Genomic DNA, 27,095 nt, shown 5'->3' on the forward strand with positions numbered 1-27,095 from the left:
GTGTAATGTATTCAAGGAAGGATTTGGGTTTCTTGGCAACCTTACTCTGGTTTGATCCTCAGGTCTTCAAGCTGCCATATTCTTGTAACCTAAAGTCCTCACAGTGTGGTACCAACAATCAATCCAACACATGAACTACAAGTAGAAACTACTATTAGCAAAGCTATCTTTCTAATAAGTAAGGTTTCGATTAACCCATCACTTAGCATCCCTTGACCCATTTCTCTTCAGTAGTGTAAACTGGCATGGTCTGACAAAGTGAATGCTATTTTCTGCTACTATGGTTTATTTTCTTTCAACAAAGCTTGCTATTTCTTTGTCTTCTTCACATTGATTACCATGTAGGCTTGTTTAGAATTGTTGATTAACAAGTTTTATCTCATGATATCTTTTTTCATGAGATATCAAGATATCTCATGATATCTTTTCATGGAGCCAATATTGTTAAACATTTTAAATAATATACATTATTATTATTAAGATTGTTCTATTTTTTGTGAGGGGAACTAACCATATGCTAATCATATGCTATCTTCTTATACAATAGTCCCCCCTTACTCCCAGTTTTACCTTCTGCAGTTTCAGCTAGTTGGGATCATCCATGGCCTGAAACTATTAGATGGAAAATTCTAGTAATAAACAATTTGTAAACTCTTTTTTTACATGACATGGGTTTCTTTATTATGATTTTTTATTGTTGTTCAGTTATAGTGGTCCCCATTTTCCCTCCATTACTCTCCCCCACCCTACCCACCTCCACCTCCCACATTCAATTCTCCGCACCGTTGTTTTTGTCCATGGGTCCTTTACACATGCTCTGTGACTTGACCTTTCCCCTTCTTTCCCCGATCATCCCCCTCCCCTCTCCCCTCCAATTACTGTCAGTTTGTTCTTTATTTCCATGTCTCTGGTTGTATTTTGCTCGCTTGTTTGTTTTGTTGATTAGGTTCCACACACAGGTGAGATCATATGCTATTTGTCTTTTACCACTTGACTTATTTCACTGAGTATAATGCTCTCCAGTTCCATCCATGCTGTCATGAAGGGTAGGGGTTTCTGTGTAGTATTCCATTGTGTAAATGTACCATAGTTTTTTGATCCACTCGTTTACTGATGGGGACTTAAGCTGTTTCCAGCACTTGGCTATTGTACATTGCACTGCTATGAACATTGGGGTGCCTAGGTTCTTTTGAATTGGTGTTTCAGGATTCTTAGCGTATACTCCCAGAAGTGGAATTGCTGGGTCAAAAGGCAGTTCCATTTAGTTTTTCAAAGAAATTCCATAGTGTTTTTCCACAGCAGCTGCACCAGTCTGCATTCCCACCAACAGTGCACCAGAGTTCCCTTTTCTCCACACCCTCATCAGCAGTTGTTTGTTGATTTGTTTATGATGGCCATTCTGACCAGTGTGAAGTGGTATCTCATTGTGGTTTTAATGAAATATCAGAAACAGAAATCAGGGAAAAAGTCCAATTTGCTAGTGCACCAGGAAATATAAAGTACCTAGGAATAAACCTAACCAGGGAGGTAAAAGACCTGTACTCAGAAAACTACACAACGCTGAAGAAAGAAATTAAGAAAGACACAAATAAGTGGAAACATATACCACATTCACAGGTTGGAAGAATTAACATAATCCAAATGTCCGTATTGCCCAAAGCAATTTATAGATTCAACATAATCCCTATTAAAATATTAATGACATATTTCACAGACATAGAACAACCATTTCAAAAATTTATATGGAACCATAAATGATCCCGAATAGCTGCAGCAATTTTGAGAAAGAACAAAGTAGGAGGAATCACCATACCTTATGTCAAACTGTATTACAAGGCCACAGTAATCAAAACAGTCTGGTACTGGCATAAGAACAGACACACAGAAAATGGAACAGAATAGAGAGCTTAGAAATAAGCCCAAGTGTCTATGGCCAATTAATATTTGACAAAGGAGGCAGAAGCATAAAATGGAGTGAAAATAGCCTCTTCAACAAATGGTGTTGGGAGATCTGGACAGCTACATGCAAAAAGATGAAACTTGACTACCAGCTTACACCATACAAAAATAAACTCAAGATGGATAAAAGACTTAAATATAGGTTGTGATATCATAAAAGTCCTAGAGGAGAACATAGGCAGGAAAATCTCAGATATTCCACACAGCAATAGTTTCACCAGTATGTCCCCTAGAGCAAGGAACATAAAGGAAAGAATAAACAAGCGGGACTTCATCAAATTAAAAAGCTTCTGCATGGCTAAAGAAAACATTAGCAAAATGAAAAGGGAATCAACTGTATGGGAAAATATGTTTGCCAGTGATACCTGGGACAAGGGTTTGATCTCCAAAATATATAAAGAACTCACACAACTCCACACCAGGAAGACAAACAATCCAATTAAAAAACGGGCAAAGGACCTGAACAGACACTTCTCCAAGGAGGACATACAATTCATAAGCTTTAAATTGTGAGCTATTCTGAGTAGCAAGGTGAAACCTGGTGGTGTCCTGCTCTGTCTTGCTGGCAGGTGAATCATCCTGTTGTCCAGCGTACCTAGGTTATATATGCTAACCACTCCTTAGTCACTTAGTGGCCAACTGTGTTATCAGGTCAGCTGTAGTGGTATCACCGTGCTTGTGTTCAAGTGGCCTTTATAATGGCCACACAGTGCAAAAGTAGGGATCCTGGTAATTCAGACATACCATAGAGAAGCTACAGAGTGCATGTATATACATATAGTTTATATAGGGCTCTGAACTGTGTGTGGTATCAAATTTCTGGTAGGGATCTTGGAATATATTGCCTAGGATAAGGTAGGATTTGTGGAGATTTTCTGTGTTGAATTTCTGCTCCGATAAAAGTAGTCGGTTCCTGAGATCTAGTCTCATTTAAATATAAGTCAGTAAGCCTTGTACCTTCTATAGTGAAAAAAATTTAAGCATCAATTTAAATTTTGAACGAACTACATCCAAACATTTCCATTAGGAGTTATCTGCATGAGCCATAACTTCTTTGTGAATTAAAGGTTAGTAAAATACAGGGTCCAGCAGAAGTAAGGTCTGCGTGAGTGTGGTTGGTGGGGTAATAACATGGATGTAATAATTTATAGTTTCAATTTGAAAATTTCACCTAAAATGTCATATGGTGTTCTTGAATGTGATATTGCTATGTTACAGAATTGCATGCTTATGATTTTGTAATAAAAGATTTTGTAATAAAAAAGGGCGTTCTTTGAGCTGGACTCTGTATTTTAACTTCCTGGTGCCCTTGACCTTGATGAATGTCATACACACAGTCCCCAAGGGCGATCACGATGGGTATTTGAAATGCAGAACCTATTTCCTTCCTTTAGGATTCCAGTCTCCGACTTTAAAAACCTCAGAAGCTCTCTTAGACAACGTGTGTATGCCTGGCTTTATGTCTCATTACTCTGAAATTCCACCTCTTGTCAATGAAAACTGACGTCAATGAACTAATTGGTTCTTGTGCGTAGGTACCCTGACATGCCCACCGCAGCGGATGTTGTGAACGCTTTAGATCAACAGGCACTTGCATCCATCCTGAGAACGTACGGGGAGGAGAAGCATGCCAAGAAAATCGCTTCAGCAATCGTTCAGGCACGCAGCATCTACCCCATCACCAGAACCCAGCAGCTTGCCAGCATCGTTGCAGGTACCCTCATTAATTCTGAGCAGTGTCTGAGAGAAAAAAAATACATGTATATATTAATCCCCCAACCCCCCAGAGGGATTCATTTGTTCTTGAAATCATGCAAGATAGAATCTTGCCTATCCTTATACCACTTTTTGGGGGGTTTTGGAAGCTATCCCTCTCTAACACCTCTCTTCCCCCAACAAACAATTTTTAAAAACACACTGTAGGTTGCTGATCACTCCAATAGCATATGTATGTATTTTTTACATGAGGTAATTTACCACTTGTACCTCTCAAGGTAAAACGTGGAATGACAAAAGCAGAAGAATTTCTTGATGCATCACAGTGCTTGATAAGCATCCTGTATAAGATCTGACATTACCTTTCAGTTTCACATTTCTGCATTTTAATATTTTGGGCAAAAAGAGAATTGCATTGCCCAACTGCTAAAATAAAACCCAGTGACTCATACATCTATTCTAAACAGCCGTCTAACAAAGGGTATGTGATGTATAGGTTATTCCACTTTGTGAATGCTAACTAAGTCAGCCTGAGGGGCTTATTGAAACATTTCATCTTTTCTGCTGGTTGCCGCCATAAACCTCTTGAACCTCAGTCTAGCTAGGATGAACTTTATTACAGCCTTTCTGTGTGAAGCCAAAGTTATTTCACAGCTGTGTTCCGTGATGAAAGTTTTCTAAGGCAAAAATATAACTCTGCCAGTTAAGACAGAATTCCAGTTGTAAATTCTATCTTATTGGACTTTCTAAAATCCTACATCATTTTTACTTATCAAATGTATTAAGATTTCTTTTCAGTGGTTCCTGGTAAGTTAGTTAAGTAGTTAAAGATATGGGGCGAAGCACACAGAAAGAACCAATAACCTATATTGGTTATCTCTATTCTAATATTATCCATAGTGTAAGGGGTAAAATGTAATTATAAGTTTATTCAGATCAAGATTTAAAGGTCATATAGCAATTCTTTTATGACATAACTTCATAAAATTATATTATACCTACTTATGCTAATAAAATATGAAAACTTGACTAAGTGGTCAATTTTTTAAGCTGCATACATCAAGCCCCTTGGAACTTAACATTGAGCAACTACGGGCAAGTGATTGCAACATTCCCGTGGGTTATGTGAGCATGAAATATTTCACTGTATTTTTTGAGGAGTTTATACTGGCAGTCTAATGTTAAATTCACCGTCTGTTTTATGTGGCCTTCTTTTTCCCACTCTGTACTCCCTAACATGTCTCAACCTTACCCTTTCTGTCATTCTTCAACCAGCTCTGTGTGTTGTTTTCTGTCTCCCGTATTGGAAAGAAGAGCAGTGAGAAGTCACTTTGTTTTATTCACAAGGAAATCTAGAATTTTCTGGTACTGAAAATGAGGACTTGGGGCTAGGGGGTATTCTAGAGATCTTCCAGTCAAAAGTCTTTGTCTGATAACTGAAGAAACTGAGGCTCAGAGAGTGTCAACAGTCTCTTCAAGGATACAGCCTAAGCAATGACAACATGGGTACTAAACTATAATTTGGAAGCTCATGAATTTGAAACATAATCAGGAATCTGCCTTTTAGAAAGTAACTTTTCTACCTCAGATTCCTCATCTGCAGATTTAGGAGAAATAACATTAGCATTAGAGAGAAATTACATGAAGATGTAAAATAGGAACAGATTAAGTATTTTCAGAAAGATACGATATGAAATACATTTTGGGGTCATGACAAATGATATAGTAAAAGTGATAATATTTGTTTATGTGTATATAAAACCCCATTTTAGTAAATGCCACTAAAAATTGAGTTCTCTATAATGAGTCCATTTTTGTGGCTTATGTCAGCCCATAATAAAACTTTATTGATCATGATATAATTCTTTTAAAGAGGGAAAACAGATATAATGAAATTATATTTTGTGTTCATTTATTCAAAAAATAATTGGGGAGAGGCTGCTGTATACCAGGCATAATACTGAGTACTAAGGATGGAATGGAGAGTTAATCGGATAGAGCCCCTGTGTTCTCAGGGCTTATGGACTAACAAGTGAATGAATAACTTCATGGTGTAGTAACCCTATATTTATAGTGGAAACCTTATTTATTGTAGTCTGAAGTTATGAGTGTGTGGCTAATAGCAAAAGTTGATGAATGTGTAGAATTATAGACTAGTTCCACAAAGTGCATTCTTACATAAACCACACCCACGGTATATCTTTTAAGATCTGATTTTATTTTTATTAAAATGAAGTAAGAATTTCAAGGGATTTACAAAGCAATCTGGATGAGCATATTTTCTAGATGTGCATTATTTTTCAGTCTTTTATAGTTACCTCACCAACATCTAATTTGATTGCATTTTTTACGTGACTCACCCTTGTCAAGAGTTTCCAAAGTCTCCAACCTAGTTTTCATGGAAACAACAGCTGTCTTTCCTTTTGCATTCATATTTCATCAGTTATATAAAGTTTGATTAAATCATGTGAAGCAATAGTAAGTGGCCTGGGATGTAAGTGTACAATTATTTTGGTGGAACTAGCACTGTATAGAATCTGAAGAACAGACTACTATCCCAAGATACTTTGTGTAACAGAGAAAGGGATTTTTTGGTCAAGTCCATTAAATAGAAGTCTCTTAAGAGAACACCTCACAAAGGAAATGTGAGAAGCCGTGCAGTGTCCGAGAAGGTTCCTATATTAGTTTCTTGGTTGTGTCATAGCCAAGTAGCACACGTGATGGTTTAAAACAGCTGAAAGGTGTTCTCAGAGTTAAGAGGTCTAGATACCCAAAATTGAGGTGTCAGCAGGGCCCTGGGAGAGCATGCCTCTGTGACTATTCCTAGTGTTGGTGGTTGTCACAGTCCTTGACACATCAGGAAGCCTCTGCCTCCATCGTCATATGACATTCTCCCAGTGCATCTGCCATTGTGTCTGAATTTCCCTCTACTGTAAGGACACTGGTCATGTTGGGTTTAGGGCCACCATAATCCAGTATGTCCTCAATTTAGCTTAATTATGTCTGCAGAGACCCTGTTTTTAAATAAAGTCGACGTTCCCAGGTTCCTAATAGACATGAACTTGAGAAAACGCTATTCAAGCCAGGACAGCTCCCACACCCACCTGGTCTAATGTTAACCCTAAGGTAGATTAGAAGAACACATTGCCCTCCCACTACTTGAGCTGCTTCATCTTCAAGGTGAAGCGATACCTGCTCCTCCTTTATTCTTTAGGGGTGCTGCAGATAAAATGCTTTTATTAATTAAAAATCTTTAACAATGGGAAACTCTCAAGCTCTTCAGGCAAAATAAGATTTATGTACTTAATTTTAAGAAAAATGACCAGGGTCTAGATTTTGCAGATTTAATGTATGTTTGATTTGTGTAATCTCAAAAACGAGGTTGATTCTAGACATCTCTTTGAGTAAAGAAGTCTGACTTATTTTCCTCAACAAGCTGTTCATGTTTTACATTAGAGCTGATCCATATTCTGTTGCTCTTTCCATTCTGTCAATACGTCAAGGAAACCACCATTTGATTTTAACTATTAAATTAAGCTTAATTTAAGTCTTGCTTTTACAACTTGCTTTCTATGTAAACTTGAACAGAACCTCATTTTTCTCATCTTGAAATGGGGGGTAATTATATCTGTAATGATGATCATTGTTATTTTTTTAGCAAACATAATCCTACCGATTATTTTATTACTTAACCTAATATTGAAATTCACTTACAATTTCCAATCTCATGCCAAAAATCAAAGAAATATACCAACCACTTTTCTGATCATTGTGATTTAGGTTCAGATTCACAAAATAGATAATCCATTGATAATCAAGAAAAAAATGACAGGAGGCCTGTAATAATAATTTTTGAATGGGAAAAAGGAGATGGTGGAAGCTTTCTAGACATATTTGGTTCTTGTTGATTAAATATATAGATGTATTATTCCCTGACTGAAACTTTTATGTAACCTTTATTCTGACTCATGAACTAGATACATGGCCAGAGCTAATGAATGCTTGTTGAACAAATAAATCAATAAAAAGATGTGTACTTTCCTAGCCAAAGTAAAATGAAAAGGGATGGGGGGAGTACAGGGTGCCAGGTGTCACAGAGAACCAACTGTGTTCTGCCCTTCACATTGAAGAGGGGTGACCTAAGCATGAAAGTCCTAAGAATGAATTAAAGTTGCTGGAGGAATAAGTGAGAGTCCCCAAGGCATGGAACCAAAAATCCTCACCTTCTATATCTAGTTCTACCATTACTTGCTCTGTGAACTTGAGTAAGCTACTCACCTTCTTTGATCCTCATTTACTTATTTGGGAAACAGGAATAGATAATTCTTGCTATGACCAATAAATGAGATGGTGGATAGGAAAGTTATCTATGACTTTTAAAGTACAAATATATTTGTTCATAAGCATTTTGTTCTCTCTACCCAGAACTGGGGTTTCCCGAGAGCAAACAAGTCCATTAGTCAGAGCCCTGGATGTAGTTTTCTACCCAGAAACACCTGTCCACAGCCAGACAGTGTGATCTGTGAAAAGCAAATACCTTCGTTCCAAGCTGTTCTTTCCTTTTATAACAGAGAATAATAGTCACTCTCTGCATTAGTGCATTTAAGGTGTGTCTTTTCACAATAGCATTGGAGGCTCATGCCTCAGCTTGTAGCTTGAATTGCTGTCTCTTTCCAGCAAAGTTTTATTAATTTGGAAAGCAACCTACAACATAAAAAAAAAGTAAAATAAAGCATTCATCAATAGTCATTCCTATCAAATTTTAGTAGAACATAAACTTTTTCACAATGAAATTAATTAGACTAGATTGTCATCCCTTTGTTGTTTAACTAATCTGCTGTTACCTCCTTTATCTTCTCCATAAAAAGCACTTTTTATGTTAACACCGCCATAATTAAGAAATAAATGAAGATGTTGGAGTTTATCACCCCGAAGGGAAATGGTATGGTCCAACTACTGTTGAATTAGATGGCTGGTCAGTGAGTCATAGTTATTGCCACTGCCTGTGATAATGCACTCATCCTTCAGTCATTTTAAATCTCTTGAGTTCAGTGTGTTGTACATAGTGTGTGTTAGTAAAGTAACTTCGTGCCAACTAAATTATCAAATGACATTTCATAAGCAAACTTATTTCTTATTTTAATAAGTAATCTTTCCAAGAGACATTCTGTACAAGGAGTCCAACTCAGAAGAGAATTAAATGTGGGAAAAAAGAGAAAGAAAAAACCTGAAAATCTCTCTTCCTCGTGAAAAATCTGGCTATTCTTAGTTTGAAGCACAAAGTAGGAATCTAAGAATGTTTCAGTCCCAAATGACTATGGTCCAACCCCAATTTAATAATTGTAATGGTAAGGTAATGATAACTAATCTTAATTACTACTTACTGAGTGAACCCAAGGCACTACCCTAAATTATTTTCATGTATTAACTCACTTGATAATCACAACAGCCATTAGGCAGGTAATGTTTTTATCCCCATTTCACAGATGAGGAAACTGAAGCACAGTGAGACCAGGTAACTTGTCTCCCGTCTAGTGGAGCTGGAAGAGAGAGCAGGTAATCAATCGCACGCTAGACCCTGTGCTCTCATTTACGACACGTCTCGTGACCCCTGTCTTATGATTAAGATATAGTGTGAATTGTCGCTGGTGAGTGCTGACAGCTCCCTCTTCCAGGATCTCACACACTCATGTGGGAGACAGTTGTGCAGGCAGCCAACCCCATCATCCTGTGATAGGTGCTGTATGTAACAGAGCCATGAAAAAAAAGGTATGAGAACGCAAAGAAGGGAACAATTGATTTCAGTGTGGCAAAAGGGCCTGAGGCAGAAGAGACAGACTGGGGAGAGATCATGGCGATCTATAGATAATTGCCAACAGAAACTCATTAATTGCAGAAAGAAAAGATGAATGAAAATATATATATATATATATATATATATAGATCGGAAGAGCTGCGTNATCATCCTGTGATAGGTGCTGTATGTAACAGAGCCATGAAAAAAAAGGTATGAGAACGCAAAGAAGGGAACAATTGATTTCAGTGTGGCAAAAGGGCCTGAGGCAGAAGAGACAGACTAGGGAGAGGTCATGGCGATCTATAGATAATTGCCAACAGAAACTCATTAATTGCAGAAAGAAAAGATGAATGAAAAAAAAAATATATATATATATATGTAAGTAGGATTTCAGAGGGCTGAGGAGAATAGAAGACAGACAATTTGAGGTCTAATCTTAGGACCCAATACATTTCTAAATGACTGGAATTCTCCTATTTTCTTGGGATCCTCTGTCCTAAATGTCACCTTGAGTTGGGCCTTTTAGTGTAATTAGTAGTTCAGCATAACCAAGTCTTTCTGATTTCAGCTGAATTTCAAACTGCGTCTATGGAACAAATGAAGGAAAATTCATTCCTTTATCTCATTACTCCATTTCTTACTATTTTATGCAATACTTGTGTGCTTCTGCAAGTGAAAATGTGTGATCTGGCGATGTGTGTTCTGCACATCAGCCGTTTTTACATTGGTGTTAACTTTGTCAGGATTCATGTAGCCTGGCCATTCTGCCCTTCTCTTTATTGATTTGAAGAAGGAGAAGGAGGAAGAAGAGGAGAAAAAGAAAGATTATTTGTTTCTATAACTAGTTATTCAAAAGCTTTAAGAATTTCGTGGTACATGTTTATAAGAGCTCTCCATCTGAGAATCAAGGCAAGCAGTCTTACATATCAGTTGTCCCGCTGTCTCGTTTTGTAGATTGACGTGATTCAGATATCGTCTAGATGGTAGATATAATAGCCTAGGTTGGCTTCACCCAAAAAAGTACTGAGAGGATCAACAGTGTGCAGCACTGTTCCTAAAAGCAGCAGTTTCAGACATTGACTATTATTTTTGTATGTTGGGAATGTTCTTTGAAGAAAGCATCTGTTTTCATTTTCAAAGTATAAAATGTTCAAATCATGCCAAAAGAATGTCAAAGAAAGAGAAACCCAAGTGTTAGTAGGTTGTCAAAGATTAAATATTATATTTCTGGGGCAGGGAGGGGGGAATGATGAACAAAAGAGTGGATTTAATGTCTAAACTTAAATCATAGCTAACAATTAAGAATGATATTTCCAAAGTATTTTCTATCATCTTTTGCGTTATGCTGAATTGAAAAATTATAGAATTTCTGGAAAAGATGTTTCTCAGAATTTAAAAAGAGGAATCTATATTAACTTTTTATGTCTTATCATACCCTACTCTATTTTCAGCAAGAGTATTAGCAGTTTCACTCTTTCCCAAAAGTTTAAACTTATTTATCTCTGTAATCTTTATATTGCCTCGCATATATTTAATCACTTGGTATCACTTGTAGTGAATTATAAATGGGAGAGCAGATAATCAGCTCTCACATTTGTTTCATGTAATAGCATATAGCACACAGTAAACAAGAGCATATATTTGCTGACTTTCTGTATTCCTCTAATGTAAAATTACTCATTTAGTAACTTTCCTATCATCTGGACTATAAACTCTGAGAGCAAGGATTAGATATACCTTCTTCATTGTGACATTCTCAAGATCTGATACAGAATTTGGCTTGTAAAAGATGTTCAATTAATATTTCTTGAATAAATAGGTGAATGTCATTTCATAATTTTGTGATGCTTAGAAAAATGGGGAGGCTAGAGACAGCTAATAGAGAAAATCTTTTAACTAATGAATTTCTTCAGCTGATAGGCACTTTCCATTGTTAGGTATACTCAGACCCATGATAGGAGAAACTGTAACAATTTTCCTCACATTTGTAGTATCTTTCCTGTTGTTTGAAGGGTAAATCAGGTTCAATATGTCATATAATACTAGGTCAGTCTTCTTCTATATTTCCAATTTCCTCCTTAGTAAAGCAGGGAATTTGACCTGACATTGAAATGAGATACCTATTTCATATACTCATTACATATTCATTTGATTATCAAGTATTTATTGAGTCCACTTTGTGCTAGGCACTAATGAAGGTAATTAGTTAAGACATAGCTTTCATCTTCTCAGAATTAACAAAAAAAGATTTTTACTAGTTAGATAGCAGTCTTCACAGCTAGTGCTTTTTTGCATGTATCAACATGTTTACTACTTTTTTCTTTTCTTATCTTAAAATTCCCATTTGTACTCTGACTGGCGTGGCTTAGCAGATTGAGCACTGACCTGTGAACTGAAAGATTGCTGATTCGATTCCCAGCCAGGGCACATGCCTGGGTTGCACACAAGGCCCCTGGTTGGAGGCGTGTAAGAGACAACCAATTGATGTTTCTTTCCTTCTCTTTCTTTCTCTCTTCCCTTTCATAAATAAAATCTTTTAAAAAATTCCCACTTCTTTCTTGGATCATTTGTCTTCCTACCCAAGTACATGCTTTGAGATACACTCCGTGAGGCTCCATAAGTGATACATTCTCATCCTTTTTCTACATGTATCTTTATTTTGACCCCACTTTTGAAAGATAATTTAGTTGAGCATAGAATCAAGATGTTTATGATTATACTCACTCAGCACTTTGAAGGTATTATGTCATTGTCTCTTGATATCTGTATGGTTGATGAAAAGTTTAATTGTCATTATTTCATAGTTGGTCTTTTTCTTTCTTTAGTTATCCTTAACATTTTTCTATCATTGATGTTTAATTGTGACGTGCATGGATGTAACTCTATTTTTATTGGTCATTAATGGAACAGAATGAATTTCCCTAATGTTTCTTCATGCCTGAAAATATTAGAAGTTATTCCTTTCCATATTTACTTTCTCCCACTCTCCTGAGTCCTATGCAAGTCGTTCATCATGTCTCACATTTCTCATGTCTTTGTGTCTCTGTGTTAAACCTGGGTGGGATCCCTTTCTTGTTCACTAAGTCTCTCTCAAGGTATATCTAATCTGTGTAACCTGTTTACTGAATCCTAATATATTAGCCGTTCCTAAAAATGCAGTTGTTTTTTAAAATGTGCTTGTTCTTACCATTCTTTCTTTATTGTCTGTGTTGGTTATTTCAAATTCATTTAAAATGTAGCAGATGTAGTTATTTCATATTTGTGCTCCTTTATTCTGTTATCTTCAGTTTTTCTTATTTTACTGATGATTTTATACAAACACATACACAAATGTATGTAGTGAGCACATTTTCAGGAGCTTTTACACACTCTTATCCTTTTGGAACCCGACCTGTGGTTTAATGCTTGCTTCCACCTTTCTTCCCATTTTTTTTCCTACCCAGCCCACTCCTAGCCAAGCAAAAAAGTGTTGTGTTATGCACTTTCAGGTTGTAGAAGTCAAAGACACATTTAGGCAAACTTAAGTAATTAAATGTTATTATTAGCTATACGTGATAACAAGCAGGAATTATTATAAAGTTATTCATATTATTAGGACAGACCGTTGTTTTAGCTACATAGCCAGGAATCCAAGACACTGGGACACAACCAGGGGGTTACTCAGGGTCCTACACAACTTCCCAACTAAACTGTCACGTTTCAGGAAACATTGCTGGTCTTCTGCTTTAGTAAATCACCATTATTTTGGTTTGGCTACTCTCTGTCCCTAGCTTCTGCAATTAACTTATTTTTAGGGTAACTAGGTTACTGCTTACTCAGATCTTTTATGGTTTTTACTGTCTCATGGCATCTACTTATATATGCTTTCACTCTTAGTTTCTGCTTCTTTTGTCAACTGCTTCGGTCTCTCTCCCTCCTTTCTTACCACCTCATCTCTCTCTCTCTTCCTCTCTCTCTCTCTCTCGCTGTCGGTCTCTTCTTCTCTGCCTGGGATTCCAGCTCCCTTAGATGAAAAATCTAGTATGTGCTGTAGTTACCTTAGCATCCCTTATTTCATAGAGCTTTACACTTGCTCCGTTTGGGATGGCTGTCATTGGACCGTAGGGATTTGCATGGTAACAGCATGGTGACCAGAACCTAGGGATTGCCTGGGACAGTTCAGCTTATTTAATAAATTCCTCTATAAGGTTGTAATTATTTAAAGAATGTTTCAAAGAATAAGTACTTCTCAAAATGGCTATAACTAATGGTAAGTTCCTTTGTTTACAGAGATACATGCAAAAAGTGCATCTACCTCTGTAAACAAAATGGGCCCTATAGTCTATCTCTTTGTAAGTAAACTGTTATCTTAATTTGAGTGGGTTTTACTCCATTTCTTAATATTCAGTCAGTTCTCTAAGACATCGCAGGTTTACTAAGTACCTCACTTACAGGGTCAAACACGGGATGGCTCTCTACTACCCACGCGTTTGATCCCAAGCTTCTAAGCTTGATATATTTGGATCTGTCTCATTCTTTTTACACTTGTCCATCATCATTCTCCTTTATTCTCCTAACTTTTCTTTCCTTTCCTCCCAAGCATGCTCTATACTTTCCTTGCTTTTGGCTTTGACTCTGCTTTATTTTCCACCTGGAAAAAAGAAAATTCTTTCATCTCCATTGGTTGAAAACATCTCCACCCTTAAGGCCCAGCTTTAATGCCACTTTATGTATTTCATGGTTTCTTCTCTGACCTCCCAAGTTGGGTGCTGTCTCTGATTTAAATTGCCATAGTAGTCTTTCCGTCTTTTATCTCCGCCATGGCAGTGAGATGTGGCAGGAGGAATATAGTCTTTGGTGTCAGACAGAGCTGCAGTCAGATCCTGATTTTGCTCTTGAAGGGTTGTGTGATTGTGTGACTTCGGGGAGTTTCTCAATCTCTTCATGCCTCAGTGGGAGACAGAGGCAATAATGTTCAAATAAATAAATAATTACAAATTATGTAAATGCCATGGAGAATAAGTACAGGATAAGTGAGAGGGTATGGCAGGGGGACAGCCTGGTTAGGCATTTTGGGAAGGGCCCCTGAAGAAGTGGCCTTTTAGCAAAGTCAAAGAATAAGAAGTGAAGTGACAATCTAGAAAAAGAATTTTCAAGACAAAGAATAAAGAAAGGCCCTGGGGCCCTTCACTATCTTATTTCATCACTAATATTTTCTCTTCTTCTCATCTCTTAAGTATTACTCCACTCATTCTCACTTTTTAAACAATAACTCATGTCTCCTGTCACAATCTGTGCTCTATTAGTAAGTTTAATTCTCACTGCGTCGCCTGTTTCAACTATGTCATATTTTATAGCATAATCGTAATCTTTTTAAATATATTTTATTGATTATACCATTACAGTTGTTCTATTCCCCCCCTTCATTCCCCTCCACCCTGCACACCCCCTCCCCCACCATTCCCCCCTTTAGTTTATGACCACGTATCTCAAGTTCTTTAGATTCTATATTTCCCTTACTATTCTTGCCCTCCCCCCTATCTCTTTTCTACCTACTGTCTGTGCTACTTATTCTCTGTACCTTCTCCCCCCTTCTCCTCCTCCCACTCCCCTGTTACTAACCCTCCATGTGTTCTTCATTTCTATAGTTCCGCTCCTGATCTAGCTGTCCTCTTGGTTTGCTTTTGTTTTAGGTATGGTTGTTAATAACTGTGAGTTTGCTGTCCTTTTGATACAGGGTGCAGCCAGGGGGGGGGGGGGCAGGAAAGATTTGGAATAGTGTCCAGAACTCAAAGTGTATAGGAATATTGGAGAGACGTATAAGGTGTCCTCACCCCTCCCCCCCACAGGTGTGAGTTGGGGGAAGGGACACATAGACCAGGAACATGCAGGGCTGTTTTGTAAAGCCACAGCCCTGCAGCTAATCCATGGCCTGGTCATTTAACATATCTATAGCCTTTGGCGGGTCACTTGGATATGTTAAATGGCTGTGGCCATGCTTGGAGCTAGGGGAATGAAGTCACTTCCCCCCAAGATGTGACTGGGGGGCAGATCCCCTGAGTTACAGCGCCTGCGTGGGGGCTTGGAGGAGATTGGCTCTAGGACATGGGACCATACCTGCCCAGACTAACAATGGCAGCCCAGTAAACTTATAATAATACAGAAATACTGGCAGGTGTAACTGATCGTGGGAGGAGTCGGAAATAGGGGTACAGAGGAAGATGGGCACCGGGGGATTTAAACCCAGACACGGCAGCCATTAGGGGGAGAGACACGAGGTTTCAGCAGAGTGAGGACCCCCTGTAGCCATTAGGAGAGAGAGAGCCACACGGGTCTCAGCAGGGTGCAGACCCCCTCTTGGCCAGGTGAAAGGGAAGACCACGCAGCTTTGCCAGAATGGAGATCCCTGCGGCCAGGTGAAGAAGAAAGACGCGCACTTTTGGTGGAGTGCGGCTTTGGTAGAAGAGGCCCACGCAGCTTTGGCGTGCTCCCTTTGGCTGAGTGGCCTGGAAAGCAGGAGAGACTTTGACTGGAACTTGGTACAAAGAACTCTTGCCAGTGAAAGGTGCCACATGACTTTGGATTAATTGGAGATCCTGCCTGGACAGGCAGGCGACACAGCTCACGTGCCAGCGACCTGAAAAACGGACGTGTGCTCTTTTCCTGATTTACGGTACCCGGAGTTGGGACAGTGGGAGAAGGGAGCGCTGTGTGTGTGTGTGTGTGTGTGTGTGTGTGTGTGTGTAGGTGTATACCCTTAAAGACTTTAATATTTTAAGGAAGGCATTAGGCCTGAATAGCATTAAATAAACATTTTGTTTCCTTTTCACAAATCTCTGGCATTGAGAGATGTCTTTCCAATTGGCGGCGGACAGAAGAGCCCAATAGATATTAGTGTATCGTCCTTGGGAGGGGCCCCTGTTTTCTGTAGCAGTTTTTGGCATCCCTCAGTGGGCCAAGTATTGCCCCCCCGCTCGGACCCTTGTTCGGTAACACTTTCACTGTTCATATTTTTTATCTTTTTTTTCTTAGGTAAGTCCCTTTAACATTTCATATACTATAAGGGCTTGGTGATAATGAACTCCTTGAATTTGACCTTATCTGAGAAGCACTTTATCTGCCCTTCCAATCTAAATGAAAGCTTTGCTGGATAGAGCAATCTTGGATGTAGGTCTTTGGATTTCATGACTTGGAATACTTCCTTCCAGCTCCTTCTTGCCTGTAAGGTCTCTTTTGAGGAATCCGCTGACAGTCTGATGGGAACTCCTTTGTAGGTGACTGTCCCCTTCTCTCTTGCTGCTTCTAGGATTCTCTCCTTCATTTTCATCTTGGCTAGTGTAATTATGATGTGCCTTGGTGTGTTCCTTCTTGGGTCCAACTTCTTTGGGACTCTCTGAGCTTCCTGGATTTCCTGGAAGTCTATTTCCTTTGCCAGACTGGGGAAGTTCTCCTTTATTATTTGTTCAAAAAAGTTTTCCACTTGTGGCTGTTCCTCTTCCCCTTCTGGTACCCCTATAATCCGGATGTTGGAACGTTTAAAGATGTCCTGGAGGTTCCTATGCCTCTCCTTGTTTTTTTGAATTCTTGTTACTTCACATTTTTCTGTTTGGTCATTTCTTCCTTCCTTTTGGTCCACTCCCTTGACTTGAGTCCCAGTTTCCTTTCCATCACTGTTGGTTTCCTGTGCATTTCCCTTCATTTCAATTAGTTTAGCCTTCATATGTTCCTCTAATTTTTCACTAAAATCAACCAGTTCTATGAGCATTCTGATCACCAGTGTTTTGAACTGTGTATCTGAGAGGTTCGCTATTTCTTTGTCACTTAGAGTTATCGGCTCTGGGCCTTTGAGTTCTTCTTGAGCCATGTTTTGGACTTTTTGTGCTTCTTATGTAGGAGGAGCAGAGTCCTAGTGTTCACCAGGGTGGGGCAACTCAGTCCCTGAGTCATGACACTGTATGTGGGGGCGGGGTCCAAGAGGGCCAATGGTGGTTCCCTCTGCTGCTTCCCGCCGCTGGGGCCTGTGCTGTCTGTCTCACTGCGAGAGAATGTGTGACTGTGGTCAGCCTGCCAGGCACCCTCACTGGGTCCATGCTGCTACCCCGGCTGCCTGCACACCTGGGTCGGGGGATGTTTCCTGCCCCACCCTGCTCCACTGCTGGCTCTGCCCCTCTTACCGGTCCAGTTGAACAGTTCGTTGTTGTCGGACTTCCGTATAGTTCAATTTTCTGTTCTTTGGCTACATCTTTACTAAACCTTTGTTGTATTCAAACTTGGTTGTCGGAGAAGGCACGGTGTTTCTACCTACGCCTTCATCTTGGCAGAAGTCCTTTATAGCATAATCTTGATAGTCACTAGCATCAGTTTAGTGTGTCTGTCAAACTGTAGCACTCCAGTAGTTGACTAACCTTTTCTGCCAAAACATTGAAATGTTAATAACCCAGGACAAGCAGTGCTGTCTTGACTCTCACATTTTTGCTTCTTTACTTTTGATGACTTCTCTTTTCTACTTTCCTTGCCTTTTAGCAAAAATTTTTAAAAGATGTATGTGTATGTATTTGTTCCAAATTTATATGTGACATATACTATATGACCGCCTCATTCAAAATGACTGAGCTAGTAGAGCAACAAAATCTGCATCAAATTTTGTGTTAAGCTTGAACATTCCTCCTCGGAAACTGTTCGGATGATTAACAGGGCCGCAGCTGTGGGCAGCTGGTGACTGGCAGCTTCATCACGACAATGTGCCCGCTCATGCATCACGTCTCTGTGCAGAGTATTTTGGCAAAACATCAGATCACCCAGGTGACTCAGCCCCCCTACAGCTCAGATTTGGCGCCCTGTGACTTCTGGCTTTTCCCAAAACTAAAATCATGTTTGAAAGGGAAGCGATTCAGACTGTCGATGAGATTCAAGAAAATACGATGGGGCACCTGATGATGGTTGGAAGGAATGTGTGAGGTCCCAAGGTGTCTACTTTGAAAGGGACTTAGGCGTAATTGTCCTATGTACATTGTTTCTTGTATCAGGTATCTTCTTCAATAAGTGTCTCTATTTTTCATATTACATGGCTGGATACCTTCGGGACAGACCCCGTTACATGCTCCTAAGAAGCCTAAATAGTGGGATATTGGATATCTAAGAAAGTAATTCTAAAATGAGGCAGAGTGTTTTGTCTTTCCTGTTATCTTTTAACCACTTCCCCACCCCCTAGCTCTACCATAGTTATATTTATATTATAAAATATAGTTATATTCATGAAATTCAAATCTGATAATATACTACCTCTTATTAAAATTCTTAATAGTGTCTCTGTCACCTTTAGAACAAAATTTAAACTCTTAAATGTGAAAATCAAGGCCCTCATATTCTGGCTTCTGCCTGACTTTTTAACCTAATTTCTCCACCGCCCTTCCCCCACAGCAGGCCATTTCTGCACCAAACTGCTCACCACTCCAGTTCCTGGAGCTCACAGTCTTCCTCTGCAGTATATAGTCTTTTCTCTCCTTTTTTCCTCCACCCCACCTTACCTCCCTCAAAATCTCTCCATTTCTTTCAGGTCTTGGGTTATATATCATTCTTTTGGATGTTTCTTGAACTTTGCTTTTTGCCATCTTCCTGAAATTGCTCACTTTTCCAATATGTGTTTATACATCTAATGAACTTTTGCTCACTACACTTTGTCTGCCTTACAAACTGGGTGAGTTCTTCAAGGAAAGAGTGACCATGTTTCTGAATAGTCTTAGCACCACCCCGTAGGGAGCACATTAAAGGGGTCAGCACCCTGGGTTAGAGAAAGTCTTGTCAAGTCAGATTTGAACTGTCTCTGTCACTGAGCAGCTCTGTAAATTTGGACCTTTTTTACCCTCTGTGAATCTTTGTTTCTTTTTTGTAATTTTTTTTTATTGAATTCTTGTTCAAGTACAGTTTTCTGTCTTATATTCCCAGCCCTGCCCCCCCAGTGGTCCCCACCTCCCTTCCATTTCCGCCCCCCACCTTAGTTATTGTCCATGTGTCCTTTATACTTGTTCATGTGAGTCCATCCCCTTTTCCCCTATGATTCTCTCCCCTCTCCCCTCTGGACCCTGTCAGCCTGTTCCGTATTTGAGTGTCATTGGTCATATTTTGCTTGCTTGTTTGTTTTGTTGTTTAGATTCCTGTTAAAGGTGAGATCATATGGTATCTGTCTTTCACCGCCTGGCTTATTTCACTTAGCATAACGCCTTACAGTTCCGTCCGAGTTGTTGCAAAGGGTAGTAGTTCCTTCTTCCTTTCTGCAGCATAGAATTCCATTGTGTAAATGTACCATAGCTTTTTGATCCAGTCATTTACCGATGAATCTTTGTTTCTTTATATGCAAAATCTAGATGATAACAACTACCTCACAGGATTCTTGTATGGCTAAATCAGAAAATGTATTTTAAACGTCTAATACAGACCAATATCTAGTAAATCTGTATTTATTTTTAACTTTAGTTGAATGAACACATATAGATGAGTGAATGGGTAGTTGATTGAGTGAATGAGTGCATTTGAGTGACTAGAACAAATGTTGTAAAGTGTGAACCTTTGTATAATGGATTCACCAAGAAAGACTTTCAATACAAGCAGCAGCTGTCTTGATCTTTGAAGAGATGGTTAAGATGTCAGCAGACAGAGATGTAGCAGTCAAGGAACTAGGACCTGAAGCTTGGGAAGCAATGTGAGAAAAGGCTAAGACTGGAGAAAGCATCCTTCTTTTTGTTGAAAACATTATTCCCTGCTGTTCCTTTGTCCTTCTTCCCCTTTTCTTCATCACACTAAGGAATTCTCAGGATGGGCCGGCTGCCAACTCATTTGAGGTTCATCAGCATCTCATTAGCCAGGTGACAAGTTAGCCCTCACACAAGAAACTCTAGGCTTGGATTTTGAAAGTAAAATGAGGTTAATTATGAATAATAATATAAATTATTATTGTTCAAGGGAAATTTCTGTTGTCTGTTTTTCAATGAACAGTTTTAGCGACAGCATATATCACAGCGATTTTACCTTGAAAAAACATGAACATTTATGCAGAGTCCACTTGAAGGATTGGTCTAGACTCCATATATGCTTCTGGTACCTATCCGAGAATTTGAGGCTGGCAGTGATAATCTAGCAGGTAGGAATTATAAGTTGTTGACTTCATCTTGGTACTCTTCAGATGCAAAGTAGACTTTGCTGACAGACTCTAATCATTAAGCCAGTATGCTATATTGCTGCATGGCTTACCCATTTTTCTTTATTAGTCTTTTTTTTTTTACTTGCTCATTACTTTGCATCAGTAGTAAGGGTTCAGGTCTCTGTATTTTATTGTCACTGAGTAATGAAAAAAGAAATTAGTTTTGGAATTATACAAAAACTCGGATCCAAATTTCAGCCCAGCTCTTTGCTAGCTGTTTGGACTTGGATAGGTTGGATAGACATTATAATTCCCTCTAAGATAGGGATAATGGTTCCTAACTTACAAGATGTCTGTGGTGCCTAGAAATTACATTTTTAAGCTGCCTATCCTAGTGCTATGCGTGTGCTAGGCTCTTGCCAGAAACTAATCAGATGAAAAAAATACATACAATAGAATCTGCTGTATAATACACGCTAAAAACAATTCATGATGATAGGGAAAATGTGAGATTTTCTCTATTTTAAAAGCATTTCATTTATGTCATACAACATTGTTAAGAATTCAAATGGGGCAAAGTGTGAAAAACAGGGACAACTATAATAGAAGAACAATAAAAAAATAATTCAAATGAAAACGTGAAAAACCTGCAATACTGCTTTACCACCACACCACAAATATTATAACTTTGCATATAATCTAATAATTTCGTTATTAGATTTTTGGACTACCTCTAGTGGGAGCTATTATTAAAGCCATATAACATATTTTTGTGCACATTTAAGGGACTGGGAGGGGGAGGGTTCCTATATTTCTAGGCTAAATTTCCTGAGCGAGATTAATGGGACATATATATATATTCCTTTAACATTGAGTTGTTTTTTTAATGGATACATATCCTTTTAGAAACCAAAAACCTTCATTAGACATTATCCAAAGCATTGTTTATAAAGCAATTGAGGAGGAACATACAGAAAAATAAATGATGGGAGGCCAGTTCAGTATTAGAATTGGATGGGCCAGAAATAAAGGCGATATTTATAACCTATGATTAATTAAAATCTACATGCTGTTGACCCTTGGAGAAATCGGTCGTTTACTCTTTAATTCAGTTAGATAATCTATTAGTCTTTCAACATGCCTGTTGTGAGAAAAATGGTAACATGCAATCCTTGCCTTCTAGAAGCTTTTATTTCAGTGGAAGAGATCATTTAAAAAAATCGTTGGACTTCGTTGAGAAGTATTCCGTTGCAGGTTAACTCTGCTACAGGAAGGCAGGCAACGTTACCTTGGAGCATGAGGATTAATGATGAGTGTATGCTGACCTCACAAAAAAGGAGAACCATTGAAAAAAATATATTTTTGTTACCATTGCCCAACTCCGAGAAGTATAAACGCCCAGCTCTGAGAGTAGTACTGCATACCCTGTACACAATTCCTAAAGGTTAAAATAAAGTATCTTATTTTGGGTTATAAATGTGCTAGAACATTTTTACTTACAATTCTGCTTTCTGTTTATAGTACTTAGCAAATAGACCTCAATCTCTTCTTAAAGATTCCATAATTAAATTTAATATTGACCACTAAACAGGTAATAGGAATTTTGATTTAGTTTAGGATATCTCATTTGTCTATGCTAAGCATTTTAACACAGGTAATACAGAATGAATTTTATTGAAAATGATGTATAAAAATATAAATTCTTTCCTTTAATTCTGAGCCATGTTTCTTTATCATCTCAGCAGGTAATGTTCCTTGTTACCTTTTCTGCTGAAGCCTATAACTTGATTTTTTCCCCTCATGTAGGAGGATTTGTAAGCCTCAGCTACCTATAGTGAGATCATGTTGTCATCAGACTTAACCTGGTAGGAGTTAGGGATTAGATGAGACTCTGAGAAGTTTAAAAAGAACCTCACTGAGTAAAGCCAATTTTATCCAGAACGATTCAAGTTCACAGATTTTAATTAACAGTTTGAAATTTGTAATGTTACTTGAATTTCAGATGGGTGAGAATTTAACACTATATTAAAGGAGCCCAGGCAAAAGGACACGAGTTGCGTCATAGAGACTTATTAAATGTGATGGAAATTCAACAGACGAATGCTGGCAAACAGGTGCAAGAGCTGAATTAATTTTTAAACCCTACCACTCAGGGGGAATTGCAATGCATCACGTTGACAGCCACAGCACGTTGCTAATTTCATTCACAAGCTTAAAAATCTCAATACATTTGAACATGTGAATGTATTAAATTTTAAAAAGTGTAAGTAACATAAGGGTGTCCCAGAGCTAAAAATGATAATTTCTCTCTGGGACTTCAAGTCATTTGTCTAGCCAGAAGCATGGTGGTTTTTATGAATGAAATTTATCTTACCACTTCCACATACAAATTATGTTCTATTATTATATATAGTGCAGACTGTTACTAAGCCAGGTTTTCTCTTACTTTTAATATGAAATCCCTCGTGAGTCAGAAGCATAGTGAGTACTCGCCGATATGGTTTCCACTTCTTCTGTCCTGCACAAAGCGGGTTCTCAGCTCATGCTCCTGATGGTGCTAAGTGGTGAAGATAGTCCTGGAGTCAAAGAAAAATACAACAAAACATAACTTAATGAACACAGAGGCTGTGGGGGTGGTATCACTGAATGTCGTATGTTATACGCTGACAACTCACTTAACGTGATGCTTTCACTGAGAGCTCACCTTCTTTGGTCTCCCTGGTTTATTTGATAGAACTTGATAGAAACCTTAGAGTATCTGTACATAAGACTGCACATACACACAAAATCGTACAGAGATTTCAGGGAGTTTCTCAATTTTCACATTCAGAACATTGGTTATGGTGCATCTTGATCTTTGTCTGAAACTACAAGAGTATCTCTTATCTAGTGGATTTTCCCCTTTGCCACCTAGGGTACACCAAGTCCTAGACCTGGGAGTGGGCGTAAAGGAAAATAAAAGGTTGTTGGACCTCTTCCAGCCCGGTGGAGGTTCATAGACAAATAGCATGTAGTAGTAAATAGTTGGATGGAATAGGTACAAAAAGGTCTTTGCAAAAGCTTCTTGGAGAAGATGGCACCTTGGTGAGTATTAAGGATGAATATATATAAACTATAAGTAGAGAGGAGCATTCTAGACTGGGAATGAGAGCAAGAAGCACCTCTCTGTCATTGCTAAAACTGTGTTTACAAGAAATGCATAATCCCAAATGTATGGAAAATCTTTCAGTCTTCTCTTGAGATTTCTCAAGAAGCTATAAAGAAAAAAGGACTGGGTTTAATTTCCCAAGGTTTTAGCCATCTAAGCCCTTTATTTCTAATTGTGCACAAGCTTGTCCCCTCATTTTACTTAGTTGGAGAATATTAAACCCTCATTTTTAGAACATAAAAACAACTATAAAGGGCCCCTGTCCTAGCGAGTGATTCAGAAAAAGACCAGTATCTACTGCTTTGGATGTCTCGATTCTTAATCAAAAACATGGTAATCACTACTTGCCCAGAAGTCTTTTGATAATGGCACCAGTAGCAACTGTTTCTTTTCTAAATCCACTATCAAGAAAACGGATGAAAAAGAGAGACAAATGCACAGTCTAATAACCTGAGCTAACAATACATTATTTTCAATAGAGTGAAAAGAACAAAAGCCAAAGGTATTCATTACCGTTCCCAGGGTAAGAGACCAGGGCAGTTGCCGCCTTCACCAGATGTGCAGTCTCTAGGCCTGACAATACACGTCTCCCCAAGGGAAATGTGGAGAGAAAGCCAAACTCTTGCAACTTGATGCAAAGTGATTTGGGTTCCATTACAACATCTCTCAGTAAAAGGCTATTCAGGCTTAGACTAAAGATTCCACACTCATTTTCTCCCAGAAAATGAGATTGTTATATAAAACACCAGGCATGGAATCAGAGCTTCTGGAGATCACTCTAAACCATGTGATTTCATCTTAACTTCCTTAAGTTCTAATCAGGAAAAAGGAGATGATATGGTTTGGTGAACATACCATTTTAAAATCGTTGCCTTGTTCGGGCACACTTAAAGATGAGAAAACTCAAGAACATCCTCAGGAAACTGATCAATTACAAACTCTTTCATAAAATAAGTTTGTTTGTTTGTTTTTAAATGTACTAATGCTGATCTGGACCCCCAAGGTGTGTTTCTTGCATGAACTGGCTATAAATCTTATGCCTTTCTTCTCAGAAAGTTAGATTCACTCTGTATTACCAAAAAAAAAAAAAGGCGGGGCAGACTTCACATTAAAAAGAGCCGAGTTTCCATTTGAGTCTTTTCCTGTGAATTTGGAAAAAGACACTTGACCCCTCAGTTTTTCACCTTTAAATGGAAATAAGCATAGTTCTTCTTACCTCTCAGAATTACTATAGGGATTTAATGACATAATTAAGATACGTGGAAAGTGATTAACACAAAACCTGCTTTCAGTATTTCCCCAAGTATGTAAACCAGAAGACAAAATCTAGGGATTAGATAGTTGTTAAAAAAATGATTACAAGTTTCTTTTTCAGAAAGTTTAGAAATGCGAGGTAAACAAAGTTAAACAGTTATCTTCAGAGCTTAATCACGCTGATGGGCACCGTGCATCTCCAAAGATCCGTGCAGCGTGCTGCGTTCCTCACCCTTACCTGATGACAGACTCCTGGGGTTTGGTTGGGCATGGAAGGGCCTCTATATAGTTCCCAGGGTCACTGTTTCCCAGAACAGTAGTTTGGAAAATGTTGTCTGTCTAGGTGTCAAAGTTTCCTCTCTCTCTCGCTCTTTCTTTCTTTTAGCTTCCTTTAACAGTGTGTAAAATCCATTGGGTTTATTCAAACCCAACGAGGAGCAAGAACTACATCTTCATAAATGTTTTTGGAAGGCAAGAATTACATTGTCATAAATGTTTTAATCCCAAGTTTTAGTACATGGCGTGTAATAAATACTGGCTCCATGAATGAATTATGTATTATTATGCAGGATGTAATTACTGAATTTTACCCATTATTGTTGGTGTCAGTTTATATTTAAATTATTTATAGTAGCCTCAGATTCTGTTTATTTGGTAAGTGGACTAAACATATTGGGTGTTTGGAGCGCTGAAAACAAAGAGCATGGTTTAAAATGACTCACAAATACATTTTATCTTTGTGGAGTTATGCTTGTGAAAGAAAAACTGTGCAGGAAGGTGCTCCCTGAGAACTAGAACAAAGGAGTAACAAAATAATTGAGAAAAATTGTCCTTAAAATGCCCGAATACAAGTTGTATGCTTAGGTAGCAACAGAAATCTAGAAGTTTAATTATGGAAAATAATCTCCTGGCCAGGTTAATGCAATCTGGAAGATTTACATTAATGAAGTTATGGATTTTACAATTCTTTTTTTATCCTCACCTGAAAACATTTTTTTCACTACTTTTTAGAGAGAGAGGAAGGGAAAGAGAGAGAGAGAGAGAAGTATTGATGTGAGAGAGAAGCATCAATTGGTTGCCTCTCATTCCTGCTGGGATGGGGATTGAACTCACAACCGAGGGATGTACCCTGACTGGGAATGGAACCTGCAACCTTTTGGTTATGGGATGGTGCTCCAACCAACTGAGCCACGCAAGCCAGGGCAGTTCTTACACTTCTTACCATCAATTATTAAATAGTCATGGTCCACCTAAAACACCTCATCCCAAAGCCATGGTATATCTTTATATTTTTAAGACCTAAATACTACTTTATAAACTTAAATTGCATCATTAATTTGTACATAAGGAAAATTTTATACTTCATTTTTAATGCTGAGGTATTTTAGTCTGATACCTGCATTCAATAAGCATTAATTACTCAGGTGCTTTAGGGGTTTTCAAGGGCCCACTGTCCCACCTACTCTATTAGTCCAGCGTGAAATTAGAACTAGTTTGGCCTTAACCTTCAAATTAACATATTAAATCCCCTCATCACCTACCATTTTACAATTGAGAAAAGGAAGTAAATAAATGTGTGAATGACATTCTTAAAGTGACTGCTTTGTGCCGAGTATATGCTAGGTGCTCCTGTATTTGATCACTGTCTTTATTTGATCGTCAGAGAAATTCCATAAGAAGAGTTGACTCTTCTTCCAGTGGGGAAACAAACTCAGATGTGTTATTGCCCCACATTAAGCAACCATTAAAAAAGTAAAAAGATTTGATCAATAAACCAAGTTTCTTCTTTTGGAAGTTCTGTGCCATTTTCTTTTACACCATATTGTCTTAATATATAATTGTCATTACTTATGCTTTTCTCTAGGGATAATTAATGTCTTTGTGTGAACAATACTTACAAATAGCATGACCATGACTCACATGAAGATAACTATTAAACTTTAATAAAGAACATGTGAAATACTATGTTCCCTGGATGGTTTTATATTATGATAGTTTAAGTTTTATCCAAATGAGTTTAGAGAGTTACTGCAATTCTAATCAAAATACTTATAATTATATATGTTATTGTTTCTAATTTTAATTTGGAATAATAAATGTATAAG

The 27,095-nt window shown here is 38.2% G+C and overlaps 1 protein-coding gene across 2 annotated transcripts in view; it reads left to right on the forward strand.

The window, feature by feature from the left end:
* METTL15 (methyltransferase 15, mitochondrial 12S rRNA N4-cytidine) overlaps window positions 1–27,095 on the forward strand; it is a 170,573-nt gene that overhangs the window by 130,638 nt on the left and 12,840 nt on the right. For both annotated transcript variants that reach the window (XM_037040424.1, XM_037040423.1), the window contains one exon: window positions 3,495–3,673. In XM_037040424.1, the coding sequence (XP_036896319.1) occupies window positions 3,495–3,673 (179 nt within the window). The remainder of the gene's footprint in view (window positions 1–3,494; window positions 3,674–27,095) is intronic.

The sequence above is a fragment of the Sturnira hondurensis genome, unplaced genomic scaffold, assembly GCF_014824575.4.
Source record: "Sturnira hondurensis isolate 20B ecotype Veracruz unplaced genomic scaffold, ASM1482457v3 Scaffold0002638, whole genome shotgun sequence".
NCBI lineage: Eukaryota > Metazoa > Chordata > Mammalia > Chiroptera > Phyllostomidae > Sturnira > Sturnira hondurensis.